The sequence below is a fragment of the Labeo rohita genome, unplaced genomic scaffold (assembly GCF_022985175.1).
Source record: "Labeo rohita strain BAU-BD-2019 unplaced genomic scaffold, IGBB_LRoh.1.0 scaffold_240, whole genome shotgun sequence".
NCBI classification, from domain to species: Eukaryota; Metazoa; Chordata; class Actinopteri; order Cypriniformes; family Cyprinidae; genus Labeo; species Labeo rohita.
Genome location: NW_026128660.1, coordinates 18,692 through 38,794, shown reverse-complemented (window position 1 = coordinate 38,794; position 20,103 = coordinate 18,692). Strand labels below are relative to the sequence as shown.

The 20,103-nt window shown below is 38.4% G+C and overlaps 2 protein-coding genes across 5 annotated transcripts in view; both read left to right on the top strand.

The window, feature by feature from the left end:
- Positions 1-20,103, top strand: part of LOC127159656 (uncharacterized) — an 83,496-nt gene that overhangs the window by 46,367 nt on the left and 17,026 nt on the right. The gene's annotated exons all lie outside the window — the stretch shown is intronic.
- Positions 1-20,103, top strand: part of LOC127159654 (uncharacterized) — a 36,978-nt gene that overhangs the window by 8,070 nt on the left and 8,805 nt on the right. Inside the window, exons 6-8 of one of the 4 annotated variants that reach the window (XM_051102438.1) lie at positions 176-382; positions 13,907-13,997; positions 14,096-14,149. The exons of 1 other annotated variant lie outside the window; for it this stretch is intronic. In XM_051102438.1, the coding sequence (XP_050958395.1) occupies positions 176-382; positions 13,907-13,997; positions 14,096-14,141 (344 nt within the window). In that variant the 3' untranslated portion in view covers positions 14,142-14,149. Of the gene's footprint in view, positions 1-175; positions 383-530; positions 628-912; positions 968-13,906; positions 13,998-14,095; positions 14,150-20,103 lie in introns of all 4 variants that reach the window. 2 more of the 4 variants (XM_051102436.1, XM_051102435.1) reach the window with 2 other exon arrangements.

Below are 20,103 nucleotides of genomic sequence, written 5' to 3'. Positions count from 1 at the left end.
AAAGATCTCAAGATCAGTGACTCTGGAGAATATCGATTCAGATTCATCACTGACTTAGACCAATACTCTGGATCATCCGGAGTCATTCTTACTGTTACAGGTAACTGATCATGATAAAGTGGTTATGTTAAAAATATTTCATGTATAATTTGTAATAGACTTTAATTAATTTTAGGTACACAGATAAAAAGCAGCCCATCTGCTGTAACAGATGAAGAAGTGATATTAAGCTGTTTAACTAATTGCACTCTGAACGACAAACACACTTACATCTGGTACAAGAACAGACGACAGGTAACAGATGGATTCACTAAAGTCAACAAGCTGTACCTGGACTCAGTCAGCAATGAAGAGCTTCAACAGTATTCCTGTGCTGTAGGAGGTAACACATCTCTCATGTGAAATGTTTGCTGCATTCAGATAAAGTACTTGATTTTAGTTAATGTTTAATATCATAAGTGTATATCTTATTTAGATGCCATTTGTCTTTGAGTCTTTCTAAACTTGTCTCATGGTTCATGGTTTTGAAGACACAACAAGTCCAGAGTCCAGCACAGCTTTACTGATCACTGTAATCATACTGTCTGTGCTGCTGATTCTTACACTTATAGGAGTCCTGTTATACAGGTAAAATTAAGTTTAATATTATACATTATGTTTTTTCTTCTGATGTCCACTTGCAATATTTCTCAAGGGAGCAATTTTCATGCTTATTTTCCTCCATTTAACTCTTGGAAAAAAACAGTCTAACAATCAGGAACAGCACAAGTTTAAAAGACCTTCAGTTTTAGTTGGTTGACATTTTTAAATGTGAAGTTTGAGTTTTAAAAATGTTTTTATTGTACAATGAAGTATTATTTCAAAAGATCAATGCAAAATCTTATTTCTCTTTACATGATGCCTTTTAAACAGGAGGAGAAAGCATAATTCATCTCAACAGCATGAAGACACAATGGAGAGTGAACAGGTTAGAGCACCTCAACAAACAGATTTAATTTCACACACACATGCTGAAATATATTTTGTGTTCTGTCACTGATATTTTATTTTCTGTTCTCTTTTCTGCTCAAACTCTCAGTTGGGTTCAGCTGTGCTGTATGAAAATGCTGCAGCCTTGTCTACGGTCTGCACACAGCAAGTTCACACAAAGGATCAGGATGTTCATTATTCAGCTGTTAATTTCAAGCAGTCTCGTAAGAACACATTAGCAGCTCCTTCTGTTGTACAATCAACCACAGATGCTGCTCATTATGCTGCTATAAACCCACAAAACAATACATGTTTACATTTATTTATTTTTTTAATTGAAACACATTTAGTGTTTTCAATACATGTTTTTTACATGTTCTCACAACATCTAAAACATCATAATGTTAAGGCAAATCAATGCAAAGGCACAAAATACATATTCTTATTTGGTCCATATGTGCTCTTAATGTTTTAAGGTATATAATATTTACATTTATCAGCTTTAAAAACAGTCTTTGCTTTGTTTTCAGCATGACAAGATGTGTTTCTCTGCTGTTTTCAGCCAAGCAAGATATCCACTTGTTAGATCAGGTCCCCACACCAGACAATTAGGATCCAGCCCCGGACACCAGATCCCGTCAGAAAATATCAGTCTTTCGATAACAGGACAACTAGTCAGCAAGCTGTAGTTACCCCAACCCCACTAACAAGCAGGTTTCTGTGAGTTATGAAGTTGACCGATGGAAGCCAGAAAAGAGCAGAAGCAGGAGACGAAGTGATGATGGTAAAAAAAAGGTATAACAGAAGTTATTGAACAGTTTTAGTTGCGTATGTCTCAATGTTCAAACTTCGTCTGGGGAGTACAGCTCAAAGAACAATGATATATCAAACGGATTCAACATCCCATAAACCTTGAATTTCCATAAACATCCCCGTTATCTATTTCTTAGACCAAACAATTCATGAAACCCCGCAATCATGGAACTGAACAATAATGAGAATGCATATAAGCAGGGAAAATAATAAGAAATATAAAATATAAAAATATATAAATGAATAATATATATGAATAAATGAATAAATGATAAATACTTAAATAATCAAATAAATAATTAAATATGAATTATGTGAATGACTAATGATTGTAAAATGATTATGAATAATTATGTAAATAAATGATTATAAATGAAATTAAAAACAAACTTAATTTAAACACAACACAATAATTTGCATGGAAGGATCTAAGGATCCTTCACACTCCCACTTGGAGCATTTCAAAAGTGCTCCTGTAAAAAATTGGAAAACTAAATAACAAAAACATAAAAAAAGAGGATAATTTCACATTCATTTTTATAGCATTTTTTTTTTTACAATGCAGATTGTATCAATGTAGCTTTACAGTATTAAACAGGGAAATAGTGTGTCGAAATCTAGGCTGAAACAAAGTCAAATTGACACTGATGTACAAGCACCAAACACTGATTGTAAGCCTAAACTTCACAAAAACTATAAACTGTTTTTTTCAAATCTGACTGGTTAATCACAATGTTGTTCCAGGGTCAACAAAGATGTTGATCCAGGAACATGTCGTACTTGGTAAAATCAGGTTCTGCAGGTGCATTATGGGATTGAAAGTGACAGAGAAAGCGTTGAGAGCGGCTGAAAGCATCAAAAAGGATTGGCATTCCTCAACTTTATGCAAATCTCGAGCAAAAAACGTCGGGCGACAACCAATCGCTTTGAAAAGTAGGCAAGGCAAGGTTTTGACGTATGTTCCAGAGTGTTTGCAGAACTGATGGATTACTGAGCTGAAATCACATATCATTGAACAAGTCATGCAAAAGTAAATGCACTTTGCATGCTTTCATTATATGCTATTGCGCCCTTGATGGCACCAATTAAGTGTTTAGTTTGTAAACCGCCATAAAAAGAAGGATATAAAATGCAAACAGTGTGTGAACATTGTTTTCAGAGGCGTGCTCTGCCCTAAATTTCACACACCCCAGACCAGTGGTGTTGTAGCTTTGCTGGCGGCACCGAGAACAGATTTGATGCTGTAGTGGAAAAGCACCGTTACGGTGTGTTTCCAGGCATTCTTCAACTTCATGCTAATCTCAAGCGCAAAACAACCAATTGCTGTGAAAAGTAGGTTTTGACGTATGTTTCTGAGTGTTTGTGGAACTGGTGGATTACTGAGCTGAAATCACATAATTGAAAAAGTCATCCAAAAGTAAATGCACTTTGCATACTTTCATCATATGCTATGGTGCTATAAAGTGTTTAGTTTGCAAACCGCTGTTAAAAAAAGGATATAAATCACAGTAACGCTGCTTTTCCACTACAGCGTTAAATCTGCGCTCACTGTCACTGGCAATGCTACAGCGCCACTGCTTTGGGGCATGTGAATATACGGGCAGAACACGCCTCTGAAAACAATGGTTACATCCTGTTCGCGTTTCATCTTTTTCTTTTAATGGCTGATCGCAAACGAAACACTTTATTGGTGCCATCTAGGGCGCCTTCGCATACAATGAAAGCATGCAAAGTGCATGACTTGTTCAATCATATGTGATTTTTAGCTCAGTCACCAGTTCTGCAAACACTCGGAAACATACGTCAAAACCTACTTTTCACAGCGATTGGTTGTTGCCCGCGTTTTTTGCTCATGATTTGCATAAAGTGGAGGAATGCCCAACATTTTTGACGCTCTCAGCTGCTCTCCGCGCCACTTTCAATTCCATAATGCATTGCGCAAGTGTTTAAGGTCAGCTTCCATAGGAATGAATTTAAAATGCCCACTCTGCTCAGTCCTCCCAGCTGCCTCAGAGGAAGAAACGGTGTGACCATGTGCACCACAGCTCCCACTTGCTTCTCTCTCCCCGCAGTGCTCTGATCTGCCAATTTGTTTTACATGTGAGGATTAGCGCCCTTGTCTGCAATTAGCGGCTTTTTTCCTTTTAGGCGGATGCACGCTGCACTTTGATCTGCTGGTGTGTTACACACGAAGATCATCAGCACCCCTCACCTAACGAGCGGTTTTATCTTTTAGGTGGATTAAAATACAATACTGTCACTGACGGCTTTAGACAAGACACATCTGGACTACACCCACCCTGACGCTGCGCTCACGGGGGCTGAGCAGAGAGCATTGAGTCTAGCAAAGCAAACTTTTGAAAGCAAGAGGGGAGGGTTAGTTCTGCCTCGGCCAGAACTCCCTCAAAAATAGCTCGCTTTCACCCTCCATCCCTCCGAACACCCCTGAGGGATAGAGTTTTCTTTCCCTGAGTTTTCTTGGCCTGCAGGTGTAACACGTATGCAAACGTTTTACCGATTCCTACATTTGCACATGTGAATATCAGTTACCCGCCCCTCGCTTTCATTTGCGAAATTAGATCCACTTGTGTCCTGGTTCAAGGCAGCCATATCAGGCATGTCAAGCTCGGTTCTATGAACAATTCAACGAGGCTACTTGCTTCAGTTTGTTCACAGGTCACCTCATTCAGAGGTATTATCCACACTTCGGTTCAGGGTAACGACTCACATGTTCTCTGATACGAAGTTCAAACACTGCTTGCAAAGGGGGCTGTACAAACAGTTCCATCAGCAAACAACAAGTCATTGTCCCAAGAAGGATGGTGGGCTCAGGCCTATTCTAGATCTCAGACAACTGAATCGCTCGCTTATGCACAGGCCATTCAAGAAGCAGATCCTCGCACACACATGTGCCACGAGGACTGGTTATAACGATGGATGTGAAAGACATTTACTTTCTCATCCAAATAGCCTGCCATTACAGTCCGTTCTTGAGATTTGCGTTCGAGGGAGTGGCCTATCAGTACACAGTCCTTCTGTTTGGACTGTCCCTGGCCCCCCGCACTTTTACCAAGTGCGTGGACGTGGCTCTTTCCCATCTGAGGCAGATGGGAATCTGCATACTGAATTACCTTGATGACTGGCTAGTACAGGGGTGGCCAACATCGGTCCTGGAGAGCCGCAGCCCTGCATAGTTTTGCTTTAACCCTAATCAAACACACCTGAACAAGCTAATCAAGGTCTGAAGGGTTACTAGAAAGCAACAGACAGGTGAGTTTTAATTAGGGTTGGAGCTGAACTCTGCAGGACTGCGGCTCTCCAGGACCAGAGTTGGCCACCCCTGGGGTAGTGTTAGCCAGATCAGAACAGGAGCTAGTTGCTCACAGAGCTCTGTTACTGATGCTAGCATCAGTTAAGTGAGACTTAGAGGCGCTGTCAGTCAGCGCTTCCTGTCTGGAGTTTGGGCCTAAGGACTGTAAGGTCGTCCTCAAGCCTAGACACGGTTACGTCCCTTAGGTGCTCTCAATCAGGGTCCTAATGTTTTCTGCCCTGTATGGGCTTTGAGAGTATACTTGGAGCGCTCCAGCTTGTTCAGACAGTCGGAGCAGTGTTGGTTTTAGAGGCCGCCTTAAAGGGCTGCCAGTTACGAAGCAAAGGCTTTCTCGTTGGATAGTTGATGCCATAGCTTTGGCCTACGCCTCAGAGGGCTTACAGTGTCCTATAGGTGTGAGGACCCATTCCACTGAATGGCCTCCTCCTGGGCCTGGTCCAGCGGGATTTCTATTGATGAGATTTTTGCTACCACCGGGTGTTCATCGCCGTCTACATTTGCTAAGTTTTACAATCTAGATGTCTCTGGCCTACAGGCTTGGGCCTTGTCTGTTTAATTTGCTTATTTTCCCCTTTGGGTGGAAATAGTTATGTTAATGGCCCCCAGCTGCGCTTGGAGCCTAAATAGCTCACATTCTTGGGGGCCCTTCATTAAGTGCTTTAAGATTAGGCTTGCAGAGTGGGTACATTCGTATCTACACACGTGCAGCTACACAAACGTGAACAAATCAAGCTTCAGATCAGGGTAAAAAGGGAGATAACCCATACACATTGCTCGTTCCCTTATCTCAGGGAACCGAGGTTATGTCAGTAAACGAAGCATTGTTAGAACTTGCTAATTCTCATCCTGGTGTGTTGTATTGGTAGCAGCTCTAACTGAATATGGGTAAGTGATTTGTATTTCACACATTGTGTGCTGAAACCTTATCATGCAAAGTTCTAAAATGATACCCTGTTTATTTTTGAATCTTTGCATTGTGCTACTGTTAGATCCAAAATCCTGAGGAAAAAGAGTCAGTGGTGCAGAGTTCTGGTGCAGTTAAAAGAAATAAATTCATTAAAAAAAAATAATATTATTTTAGCTTATGATTTTCTGTTACTAAAGTTACAAAAAATATATAAAAATAAACACAGTGTCACAGGCTAACCAGTTTGCTAGATAAACGCATCTTCCTACACAGTGTTGTTAATTTATTAAAAACTACACTACACTTTTGCACTACAAACCAGTGTGTTCATAATTAAGATAATACATTAAAATAATATGCTAAGACACAACAATTTGCAATATCAAGCAGGAAAGCAAGCTGTTTTTTTACAGCTAAAAATAGCTGGACACGGATGAAACCGGAGCCACACCCATAAAATTTACAAATGGCTGCATATGTGCCTATGGCCAAAATAAGGTGGATAATGGAAGAAGCTATTTTAGATGTACACATGAACACCCGGCTTTATTTAGCCTAAAGACAGTAAATGACTTCATTTTCAAGAGTTTTCTTTAGACAAAAGAAAGGAAATAACACCTGTGATGTCACCGTGTCTCCTAAAACAGGCAGTAGAAACAGCAACTAACATCAGAGAACTTGAAACACAGCAGCATATAATGTAAGTATATCTAATCTTTTCATTTAAATTAAACTTTACATTATAATATACTTTAAAGCATCTCTCTGAAATAATTGTACTCCTGATTTTAGCAAGAATTTATTTTACAGTGTCATTGTTACTGTAGTAATAACGTCTCGGTTACATCTGTAACCCTCGTTCCCTAAAGGAGTTACGTCACAACTGATGTATTTGGGGTCTCACTTGGGAGCCCAATCACCTCTGAGTTAACTGGAAAAGGCCAATGAAAATTGGCACATGGAATTTGCATGCCAAGCCACTCCCCCGTACATACAGGTATATAAGATGGCGGCGTGCATCCACTCAGATTTGTGTTGAGGAGCTGAGCCGAAAAAGAGTGCCCCAGCACAGGATTGTGGCAAGAGGACGTAACGGGCGTTTTTATACTACAGATGTAACCGAGACATTCCCCTTCAGTCATACTCTACGACATTACGTCATAACTGACGTATTTGGGGTCTCCTCTGGAAAATGCCACAATCCTGAATGAAGCTCAACACGTAACCTTCCCAACACCCTGTAAGCCAGAAAAGGGGCCCACCAGGGATGCCAGGTATCTGAAGCAACCACTGGGAAGGGCGGAGCACGATGACAAGACTCTAAAGTCATGTGGAAGAAAAACTGGAAGATATAGTAGGGGAAAAGGGCAAAGTCCTCGACGGTGTCGCCGAAGAGGCTGGCCTGGGAGATTGGTGTGTTGAGAAAGTGTACTTTGTCTGCATCACTCATCTGCGCCAGGTTCAGCCAAAGATGGCGCTCCGAGACCACCACTGTGGACATCACCTGACCGAGGGACCGTGTCCTGACTTTAGTCGCTCGGAGAGCGAAATCAGTCGCTGTGCACAGTTCCTGCATCAGCCTCGGATCAGGACCACCTTGGTGCAGCTGTTTTAGTGCCTTGGCTTGATGTACCTGCAGGATGGCCATAGTGTGGAAACCAGAGGCAGCCTGGCTCGCAGCACTGTAAGCCTTGGCTTGCTCTTTTAGTGCTGGTTTGCCCAGGGAAGGACCACGGCACAAGCGTGCACTCAAAAGAGTTGGTCTTCACTGATTGCAAAGTTACCAGCAGGAAATGCAGTTGACTACGCAGCCAAGAGTCCAACGATGAAATTCTTCCAGTCAGCTTTCAGGGGTGAAGCTCCGAAGCATAAATCGGAGTGAGTGGATGCACGCCGCCATACCCGTATGTACGGGGGAGTAGCTTGGCATGCAAATTCCCCTCGACAATTTTCATTTGCCTTTTCCAGTTAACTCAGAGGTGATTGGGCTGCCAATTAAGATCCCGAATACGTCAGTTATGACGTAACGTCGTAAAGTACGACTGAAGGGGAACAGTAAATTCTGCTTGATTACATGCAATAACCCTAAACCAAGCCCTAACACTTACCCTAGTAAGTACTGTACATGTTGTTAGCAATTACACTGTAACAAGGACACAAAATGTAACACAGAGGTAAGTGCCCACTGCTATGATTGGCTAACGCTAATGTATGTTTGACAGCCTACATTCCTCATAGATCGATGCTGATGTGATCTAGGTCAAAATGCATAAATCCTCAGTACATACTGTATCAAACAATCTGTAATAACAGACAAAGTAATAGTGACAGAATATTAAAAACATTTACTCACACTTGTGTGGTGTGACATTGCTGTTGGATCCAATATAGTCAGCACAGTATCATCTGTTAGTTTCAATCTTTCTGAAAATCCTGCGTCAAACTGTGCTTTGTTTGTGAACAAATCTGTGGTAAAATGAAGAGAGCAAAGGACCAAGCTCTTACTAATGCAGTCTGGAATTTATTAAAGTTAATTCACACTTTCCTTACATGCAAACGCAGTGTTTTTCCCCAACTTGGCACTGCACAGTCCTGTTGTATTTGGAGCCATCTTTATCATTTGGTTTCTGTGTAAACCTACGTTTGCCTCTCTCCTTATTTACTCAACATGTGCAAATTGGTGGATGGGGCTAAACAGGCAGTGATGTAGAAGCAGGCGTTGATCATCTTCTGTGGAGGCAGTGTTTAGCCACAATATTACGTCATAAAGTAGCACGTTCCACAACTTGTCATTCTGGCAAATTGGCTTCAATATAAGCTGTTTTTAGACTAACAAGAAAGTTTTGAGTTCTGAAACTTGCATAAAGTTTTTATTGTGCAATGACCTTTTGTCAAAATATCAAGGGAATTTTGGTTTCTCAGTTCATGACCCCTTTAATATTTAGACTGTCAACTGTAAAGGGCCACACAGTGAAATGCAGTATACATTCATGTAAAAGTTTTTCAACCCTATTGAATTTCATGGTTTTCTGTATCAGAACATAATAAAAAATGATCTGGTCCTTGGCAGGTCTTAAAATGTGGAAAATAAATCCTCAGATAAACATCATCACATGACATATCACACAGTGTCATTTATTTATTAAGAAAAATACAGCCAAGAGGGAAAGGCCGTGTGTGACAAAGTTAGGACACCCTATGAGTCAACTGCCTGTAGATCCATTTTTAGCAGCAATAACTTGAAGCATTATTTTTCTGTGTGACTTCATCAGTCTCTCACATTGTTCTGAAGGAATTTGGACCACTCTTCTTTTCAATGTTGCTCCAGTTTATTGAGGTTTGTGGGCATTTGCTTATGCACAGCTCTTACTACAGCATTTGAGTCAGGATGAGCTCTGGACTCTGGGATATTGCAACGCCTTGATTCTTTTCTTTTCAGCCATTCTGTTGTAGATTTGCTGGTGTGCTTGGGATCATTGTCCTGTTGCATGACCCAATTTTGGTCCAACTTTAGATGTCGGATAGATCCCCTCACATTTGACTCTAAAATACTTTGAGTTGGCCATGAACTCTTCTGTATATCAATAACTGTAAGGTGCCCAGGTCCTGTGGCTACAAAACAAGCCCAAAATTATCAGCCCTCTTCCAGCATGCTTGTCTTTTGGTATGAGGTGTTTGTGCTGATATGCTCTTTAGGTTTTCACCAAACTTGGCACTGTGCATTATGGCCAAACATCACTTCGGTCTCATCTGTTCAAAGGATATTATTTTAGAAGACTTGTGTTTTGTTCAGATGCAACATTGCAGACCTAAACTATGCTGAAATGTTTTTTAGATAGAAGAGGCTTTCTTCTGCCAAGCCTTCTGAACATCCCATTTTTGTCCCATATTTTTCTAATGGTGTTGTCATGAACTTTATCATTTAACATGTTAACTGAGGCCTGTACAGTCTGAGGTGTAGTTCTTGGGTTGGCTGCCATTTCTCTGAGCTTTACACGGTCAGGAAAAGGGAAATGTATATAAATAATTACAATGAATTATGATTAATTACCATTATTTATATCAGCTGCAAGTAGTAACTGTAGCAGAATTACTTTTCCATCAACTAATCTGTTCGTCCAGTGGACATTCAGTATAATTCCATATCAACTCTAAGAAATGCTATTTTCTTGGCCACAGAAAATAACTTTCTCAAAGTACTATTGCATTAGAGCATGTAGCTTGAATCGGAATCATAAAGGGACATTCATTTTCAAGGCAGAATCAGAATCAAAACTCTTGTAATTTGTGTACAAGAGTTTTATTAACAAAGGACTAACACATAACTAATCTAAACAAACAAACATGAAATCATTCGTACATGGGGGAATGGTCAGTGAAAGCCATTAGAGAGACGAAGGAAATGAAGCTATGAGAAGAGCCAGTTAACCACCTGTCTACAGCACTGATGGTATACTAAACCTCTGTTTTGTTTAGTTAAATGTACGATAATTGCATTGCCTTGGTCGTTGAACAAGTGTCCGAATGCAGTCTCAGGTGAAAGTCTTGATGGTTTGGAGCAGTGTTAGTTTTGGAATCGTGATCACGTTCTTCTGGGTCTGAAGAGTGATGAACTCCAAAGATGTTCTGACTCGATGGTGACTGGGAGTTTCTTCCCAAAAAGTGAAGAAGAGCCAAAAGCTGAGAGAGAGACCCAGAGACTGACAGAGGTGAGTCACTCATGTGAGACGAGTGAAGAAACAAAAAAGAAAATGCACAAAACTTTGTGGTCGAGAGCCACAGCTCTATACAGTGGGTACGGAAAGTATTCAGACCCCCTTAAATTTTTCACTCTTTGTTATATTGCAGCCATTTGCTAAAATCATTTAAGTTCATTTTTTTTCCTCATTAATGTACACACAGCACCCCATATTGACAGAAAAACACAGAATTGTTGACATTTTTGCAGATTTATTAAAAAAGAAAAACTGAAATATCACATGGTCCTAAGTATTCAGACCCTTTGCTCAGTATTTAGTAGAAGCACCCTTTTGATCTAATACAGCCATGAGTCTTTTTGGGAAAGATGCAACAAGTTTTTCACACCTGGATTTGGGGATCCTCTGCCATTCCTCCTTGCAGATCCTCTCCAGTTCTTTCAGGTTGGATGGTAAACATTGGTGGACAGCCATTTTTAGGTCTCTCCAGAGATGCTCAATTGGGTTTAAGTCAGGGCTCTGGCTGGGCCATTCAAGAACAGTCACAGAGTTGTTGTGAAGCCACTCGTTCGTTATTTTAGCTGTGTGCTTAAGGTCATTGTCTTGTTGGAAGGTAAACCTTCGGCCCAGTCTGAGGTCCTGAGCACTCTGGAGAAGGTTTTCGTCCAGGATATCCCTGTACTTGGCCGCATTCATCTTTCCCTCGATTGCAACCAGTCGTCCTGTCCCTACAGCTGAAAAACACCCCCACAGCATGATGTTGCCACCACCATGCTTCACTGTTGGGACTGTATTGGACAGGTGATGAGCAGTGCCTGGTTTTCTCCACACATACCGCTTAGAATTAAGGCCAAAAAGTTCTATCTTGGTCTCATCAGACCAGAGAATCTTTATTTATTATTTCTCACCATCTTGGAGTCCTTCAGGTGTTTTTTAGCAAACTCCATGCGGGCTTTCATGTGTCTTGCACTGAGGAGAGGCTTCCGTCGGGCCACTCTACCATAAAGCCCCGACTGGTGGAGGGCTGCAGTGATGGTTGACTTTCTACAACTTTCTCCCATCTCCTGACTGCATCTCTGGAGCTCAGCCACAGTGATCTTTGGGTTCTTCTTCATCTCTCTCACCAAGGCTCTTCTCCCCTAATAACTCAGTTTGGCCAAACGGCCAGCTCTAGGAAGGGTTCTGGTCGTCCCAAACATCTTCCATTTAAGGATTATGGAGGCCACTGTGCTCTTAGGAACCTTAAGTGCAGCAGAAATTTTTTTGTAACCTTGGCCAGATCTGTGCCTTGCCCCAATTCTGTCTCTGAGCTCTTCAGGCAGTTCCTTTGACCTCATGATTCTCATTTGCTCTGACATGCACTGTGAGCTGTAAGGTCTTATATAGACAGGTGTGTGGCTTTCCTAATAAAGTCCAATCAGTATAATCAAACACAGCTGGACTCAAATGAAGGTGTAGAACCATCTCAAGGATGATCAGAAGAAATGGACAGCACCTGAGTTAAATATATGAGTGTCACAGCAAAGGGTCTGAATACTTAGGACCATGTGATATTTCAGTTTTTCTTTTTTAATAAATCTGCAAAAATGTCAACAATTCTGTGTTTTTCTGTCAATATGGGGTGCTGTGTGTACATTAATGAGGAAAAAAATGAACTTAAATGATTTTAGCAAATGGCTGCAGTATAACAAAGAGTGAAAAATTTAAGGGGGTCTGAATACTTTCTGTACCCACTGTATGTTGGGGCGTGCCGGGCACGCCCTGTGCCGGCTCAGGCTCCCCGTGAGTCCTTCCACACGGGCAGCAATCGGAAGATTTTGCAGAAGAGAGAGAAGAGATCAAGCATGTGATGCCTTAAAGTCTCTGGAGGCTGCACCTCCAGGAGGTCCAAGAGCCAATGGTGACTTTCACTTTTGGAGGGAAGGTTTACGACTCTTTGTCTGTGAGCATGGTATTTTGCATATGTAATTCGATTGGGTGTTGATGCCAAAACTAATAGGTTGCATAGGTATCAAAATATAATATACACCATCATTTAGATCATCAAAATACGAATTTAAAGAGACCAAACGTGACATAGGTAAGTTATACTCCACTAGAGATCTATCATAACAAATTTGGGATCATTGAAGCCACATTTAAACTGCATTTTGGAAGTTCAAACTCGGGGCACCATATCAGTCCATTATATGGAGAAAAATCCTGAAATGTTTTCCTCAAAAAAACAATTTCTTTATGACTGAAGAAAGAAAGACATGAACATCTTGGATGACAAGGGGGTGAGTACATTATCTGTAAATTGTTGTTCTGGAAGTGGACTTCTTGAAACATCGCTCCTCTTCTGTGTGTGAGTGTCAATTAATAATATTTATGTACTGTAGCTATATTTGGAATAGCATGTGAAATTGTTTGTTCATACTTGAGTTTATTTAAACATGCATTTAAAATAAGTGTGAGTTTTGCATGTTAATCTGTGTTTCTTTCAGGTGTTTCTCAGAGTGGCTGCTGGGATGTGACTTACACCTCTACAAGAGTCTGTGCTTTGGTGAACTCAACAGTAGACATTTCCTGCACATACTCACATCCCTCTGCTTATACTGTAAATAAAACATTTTGGGATTATATTCGGCGTGGTGATATCAAGGATCTGCGTGAAGAGCATCAGTTTGCTGGTCGTGTGGAGTATGTGGAGAACAAACTGAGAATCAAAGAGCTCGAGATCAGCAACTTTGAAGAATATCGATTCAGGATCATCACTGACTTCATCGACCGATACTCTGGATCACCTGGACTCATTCTTACTGTTACGGGTAACTAATCATGATTAACTGATTGTTAAAATGTTTCCTGTATAATTTCTAATAGACCCTAATTATTTTTAGGTGCAAAGACAAAAAGAAGCAGCTGCTGTATCAGAGGAAGAGGACGTGATATTAAGCTGTTCAACGAATTGCACTCTGAATAACAATCATGCTTACATCTGGTACAAGAACGGACGACAGGTAACAGATGGATTCACTAAAGTCAACAAGCTGTACCTGGACTCAGTCAGCAATGAAGAGCTTCAACAGTATTCCTGTGCTGTAGGAGGTAACACATCTCTCATGATACATGTGCTTCAGTGTCAAATGTTTACAGCATTCAGGTGGTTTCTCTGATAGTCATGATTTACTTCTTTGTGTTGTGAAGATCCAGTGAACAGCACAGTGTTCAGTCATTATACAGTCACTCTGCTGCTGTTTTTACCTCAGTTTCTCATAATAGCAGCTCTGTGGATGTGGTGAGTAAAATATCTGCAGATTATTAATAATTTCATGACATACAGTGAAAATACTAAAATGTGTTCAGGTTTTAAGAGTGTGAATTATGATCCAACAGGTTTTTCATCAGAATGCACCTCATTTCAAAACCAAACTGTAAATAAAAGTGAAGGTAAGATATTTTGTATGTATTGAATCTACATAATCCTGTGCCTTCAGTTCAGAAGATGGAGGAGGGGAAAAAAGAGTCTTCTGGTGCAGTTGAATAAAAAAAAAATACAAATATATCATTCTTTTCAGCTTATGATTTTCTGTTACTAAAGTTAAAAAAAAAAAAAGAAAGAAAAGAAACACAGACGCAGATGAGATCAGAAGCCACACCCATAACATTAAAAAATGGCTACGCATGCACCTACAGAAAAAAATAATTAATTAATTAATTAAATTAAAATTAAATAAATAAATAAATAAGGTGGATGGTAGAAAAATTTTATTTAGATTATTAAAATGTTTATTTTAAATGTTTCTTGTTTTTAAAAACTGGTTCTTCTGTGCTATGAAAACCCCATTTTAGAAACTGTATTTTGAAGAGTGTGAACACATGAACACCCGTCTTTATTTAGCCTAAAGACCGTAGGTGACATTTTTCTTTAGAAGGTGAGTTTTTCTTTAGACAAAAGGAAGGAAATAAGACGTGGGGTGCCAGCGTGTCTCCTAAAACAGGCAGTAGAAACAGCAACTAACATCAGAGAACTTGAAACACAGCAGCATATAATGTAAGTATATCTAATCTTTTAATTTAAATTAAGCTTTACATTATAATGTAGTTTTAAGCATCTCTCTGAAATGATTGTAGTCCTGATTTTGGCAAGAATTTATTTTACAGTATCATTGTTACTATAGTAATAAAAGTAAATTATGCATGATTACATGCAATAACCCTAAACCAAGCCCTAACACTTACCCTTATGTTGTTAATTAATATTGCTCAGTACTTAAATTACCAATTACACTGTAACAAGGACACAAAATGTAACCCTGATTTATTTTTTATGTATGTATTTTGCACAAACTATAATAACAGACAAATTAAGTGCCAAGTGTGTCAGAACTTAGTGAAGATCATGAACTCCAGACTCTCAGCGCTGATCCTGCTTCTGCTCATTCAAGGTTTGTGTGTTATTTGATTATAGTTGTAGTTTGATTATAGTTGTTGTCCAAAGTAATTAAGGAAGATCGTAACGTCTAGGCCTGAGATTGTTGATGAATTTTATTTTGACATGATTTCTACACTTCAAATGCATTATGATAGACAGTTTTATTTGGGCATATACAACAACAAGGAGTCATGAACTACCTTTTTTTTGTATTTTGTACTGTTCTCTGAGGTGCCCTTTTAATGTTATCAAGAATTTTACATTAAAAAAAAAACTTTTAATTTAGAAGTAATAGGCTATTTTCTTCCCCGTTTTTAACCCTCCTCATCAAAACGCTCTGTTTGAATAGATGTGGTGGATTGTAGACACGGAAGTAAGCACTCACTGCTACGACTGGCTAACGCTAATGTATGTTTGACAGCCTACAATTCTCTTAGATGTTCATGAATACTTAATACCTATCAAATGATCTGTAATAACAGATAAAGCAATAGCGACAACATAAAAACAGTTACTCACACTTGTGTGTTGCTACTACTTTTGGATTCAGTATAGTCAGCACAGCATCATCTTTTAATTACAATCTTTCTGAAAATCCTGCATCCAACTGTGTTTTGTTTGTAGGACCAAGTTCTTACTGATGCCATCTGGAAATTCATTAAAAAGTTCATCCACGCTTTCTTAACATTGGGATCAGAAGGAAGGCAATACAAAGAGTATGTTTTTCCACAACTTGGCACTGAACAGTGTCTTGTTGTATTCGGAGCCGTCTTTATCGTTTGGTTTCTGTGTAAACGTGTGTTTGCCTATCACCTTATTTACACTACTTGGGTGAAACAGTGGATAGGGATAAACACACAGAGATGTAGAAGCAGGCGTTGATCTTCCTCTGTGGAGGCGGTGTTTAGACACGCTATGACGTTATAAAGTGGCACATTACCAGAGATGGGAAGTAACTAAGTACAAATACTTCGTAACTGTACTTAAGTAGATTTTTCTGGTATCAGTACTGTACTTCACTATTTATTTTTCTGACTACTTTTTACTTTTACTCTTTACATTTTTACACAAATATGTACGTTCTACTTCTTATGTTTTCAAAACAGGCTTGTTACTTTAGTTTTAGATCACCATTCATTATGAATCTCTAAATCATGAATCAGTTAGTCTGTACTGGCAACGCCATTCGGCTCGCGCGCATACTCCGCGTCTCCACCAAACGGTTTCTAATTCATTAATGAAAGAGACTCAACAATGAAATGGATCTGAGAGGCAAAACTATTGACCAGGACTTCCAGTGCAGGTCAGTTTCATCTGTAAATAGGCTACTGTAGTTTTGTCTTTGTTTACTTCGTTAAGTGCTAGCAACTCTTAGAAGTATATCAGCCAGAGGACTAATAATAATGTAAACTAAACTAAATTACAATGGACCTTTATTGCACCGGAACTGAACACTGGAAGCGCTTGTCGAAGCAGTGTATGGATTCTTCTGGTGATGTATATTTTTCAATATGCTAATCACTAGTTAAATAAAAGCCTGTTAAAATGAGCATCTGCAGGATGATTTCAAAATCCGGACATTTTCAGAGACAAGCGAAGAAATATTCTAATGATTACTGTACACAGAATTTTCCAAACGCAACAGAACTTTTAGTTTTAATCCAACGTACGGATTTTAGAAACCCATGGCTCGTAATCACTCATGTATTTCACCACACTGCGTCTGCTGTGAGACCTGATGAATAAGATCAGAATCAACATATTTATTCATTTGCATGAAATTTTAGTCTTTATTCTGTCATTTTTCATTCACAGTCATTTCACTGTAATTTACATGTTTATGCCAAAATTCTTAACTAACACTCAAATCACACTGTCAACGCGATATACTGTCTAAGATTAATTAGCTAAAATGTTCAACATTGTTATTTCTTTAAGGCAACGCCCGCATATTCATTCATCTATTTTAATACCACTCTTACGAAAATTAACCATTAAAACTAGGGCAATACAATTGGAAATCAGTCCACGGAAAAAATAAAATATAACATGGTTACTACATTTACTATAGTAAATCCATGGTTAATTTTGCAAGGGTGTTTATTTAAAATGTATTTTAATGTAAACAGGTATAAAATATGATGAGAAGAACATTGTTAATGAGAAGACGAAATTGACTGCAGCAGGTTAAATTTATTAATTATTCAGAATGCACTTTTGGAAGAGAAATATATTAATAGGAACATTTCAGCAGGTGTATGAGATGTAGGCCTAAACATCCTCTGTTTTGAAATGCATACTCCACGCGAACATGATCCGGCGTAGAAGGACCTTAATTCATCCCACGCATCTCATCTGTGTTGTGTCAGGAAATCGTGAAAACTGAGGCAGTGTGTCATTGTTTATAATAAAAGCAGCCAAACACACTGCAGTAACACCTGCGAAAGATAGGAAAGAGAGGATTCTCCCATTAGTTTTCATTGCATTGCGATGGGACCGGAAGTGGGGATACACTTCGCTTATAGTGATGGGAAGTTCGGATCATTTTACCGACTCGGACCTTTGAGTCTCGTTCGGTAAAATGAACGAATCTTTTTTCGAGTCATTTCGTTAATTTTAGCAAAATATAATTAAAATGTTACCTGTTACCTACCTAGCACATCTACTGCTTACATAAACGTTCTATTCAAAAGTAAGTGCCCTGCGGACTTGAAATTTTCCGCCCTGATACAGTTCGAAGACAGCATATATGTTCCATTCAATGAGCATTAAAGTGTGCAAGACATTAATTTAAATTGCATTTATTTACAGAGGTATATTATGTCACGCTTCTCTAGTAAGTTTCGTCTGTGTGTGAAGACGATGCAGGTGGTGGCGTAGCGCAAATCTATGAATGAATATTCCTAAGTAAATCATATATCATACCGCCCTAATTTCATTAAGGGATGAAGTGCAATAATTTTTTCTGGACTTAAATTGAACAAATACACAATTTCTTTCAAAGAGCTGCTGAACAGTAAATCAAATGAGTTGCTTTATGAACAAAGACAGTGATCGCAACGAGTCATATCACAGATTAAATTACATTTCCAAACGTGTTATTCGTAGCGTGAGCACTTACAAATTCACGTGGAACGTAAATTATGAATCTGTAATTAATAATAAATACAAACAACAAAGCCAGATTTTGAAGTTGTTTATTTTCATTGAGCTGCTTTCGCCATTGTGTTGTTTCAAGATGAAAAGCATAAAATTGCGCTTCGTTTTAGATCCGTTCTCCACTCCGGTCATGTCAGGAGATATAGCAGTTTATGTCACAGCAAGCCTTGTCCGTTCTAATGTGTTTTTAAATGTACAACATAAATTTTAACATCTACCTCCACTATTACCCAGTCTAGACTGTAGTGTCCGTGTCCGAAAGTCCTAGAATGCCGTGCGTTGCTGACGCCACGTTCCCATACTCTGTTGTACTATTTTTGACATTTAGAGATTAATACAACTAATAAATAATCATCTCTCTTATGGAAGCAATGAAAGAATATTTCCAGAATTAAAAGTTGATGGTATTGCAATACTTTCTTCCTCTTGTAATAATAAAAATATTAGGATATTTTGCAATCAAAACATAAAATCTCACCTAGAGGAAAATTCTTTTGAAATGCAGAAATTTCACAAAATTTACCCATGTAAAGTAACTCTTTCTAAATTCATGGACACTGACAATACTTGTAGTTTCTGTAATGCACATGAGGAAGACTTGTGTCATTTGTTTTATAATTGTGATTTGTCTCTTAGATTTTGGTCTTATGTTAGTGTCTTTCTATTTCTGCAAAGAAATGTCAACTATATGCTTTCTTTAAAATATGTTATTTGTACTTATTCACACAAAAGTAAAATGACTGAGTATGTTGTTAAGGTTTAAATTTTACAAGGTAAACATTATATTCATAAACAGAAATTTGCGAAATGCATACCAAAGTGTAATTTATTTTTATCAGAAATGGAAATTTTGAAAAAAGTCTCTAATGCAGATTAATAACAAAAAGAATGTCATATTGTTAGGATTCTTTTCTGATATAGCTCCCCCGCTGCAACCTTTGAATATGTCCTAAGGAAAAAGGAAGAAAATGTGAACTATTGTTTAGTTGTTCTAATGTTTTTTATTTTATTTTTTATGTTTATTTATTTATTTATTTTATAAATATGCCCTTTTAGAGCACTGTTTTAATGTATAAGATTGCTTTAATATTTTGTGTATCTGGATTTACTTGTTAATATTTTTGTAATGTTCAATCTTTTTTCTTGAATAAAAAAAAATGACATGTAGGCAATTTAAAAATATATAGTTTTACTAAATCTATAGTATTTAAGTAATTCTATGATAAAACAACACATGGTCATAATGTGATCCTTTAAATTGAACTAAAATAAAGTTATGTCATTGCAAACTGAATACAGTGAGGTGGTTGTTTTGCAAGAAGGTGGAGACAGTTCTGTTCATAACAGTAGATGGCTGATGGGAAAAGGGACAGGTACAAGAAAATTTGTGGAAAAAAAGTAAACACACACAAAGTGAGACGCAGAGAGATATCATGGACAATAAAGAGACTGAAAAGGAAAATGGAAATGAAGGTGCAGTTCAAGAGAACCTTTAATTATTTTGTTTAATTATTAGGTTTTGTTAAGTTTTAAACCTTTTTTTTTTTTTTTTTTTAAATAAGATGGCCATACAAAAAATAGGTGGTTTCAGAATTTGGGTACATGGGTACTTTTTACTCAAGTACATGTCAGAGATCATACTTCTTTACTTTAACTTGAGTAAAAAAGTGTAGTCAGTACTTGTACTTTTACCAGAGTATTTTTAAACATGAGTATGTACTTCTACTTGAATAAAGGATGAGTGTACTTTTGCCATCTCTGCACATTACACAACCTGTTGTTTTAGCAGATTGCCTTCAGTATAAGATGT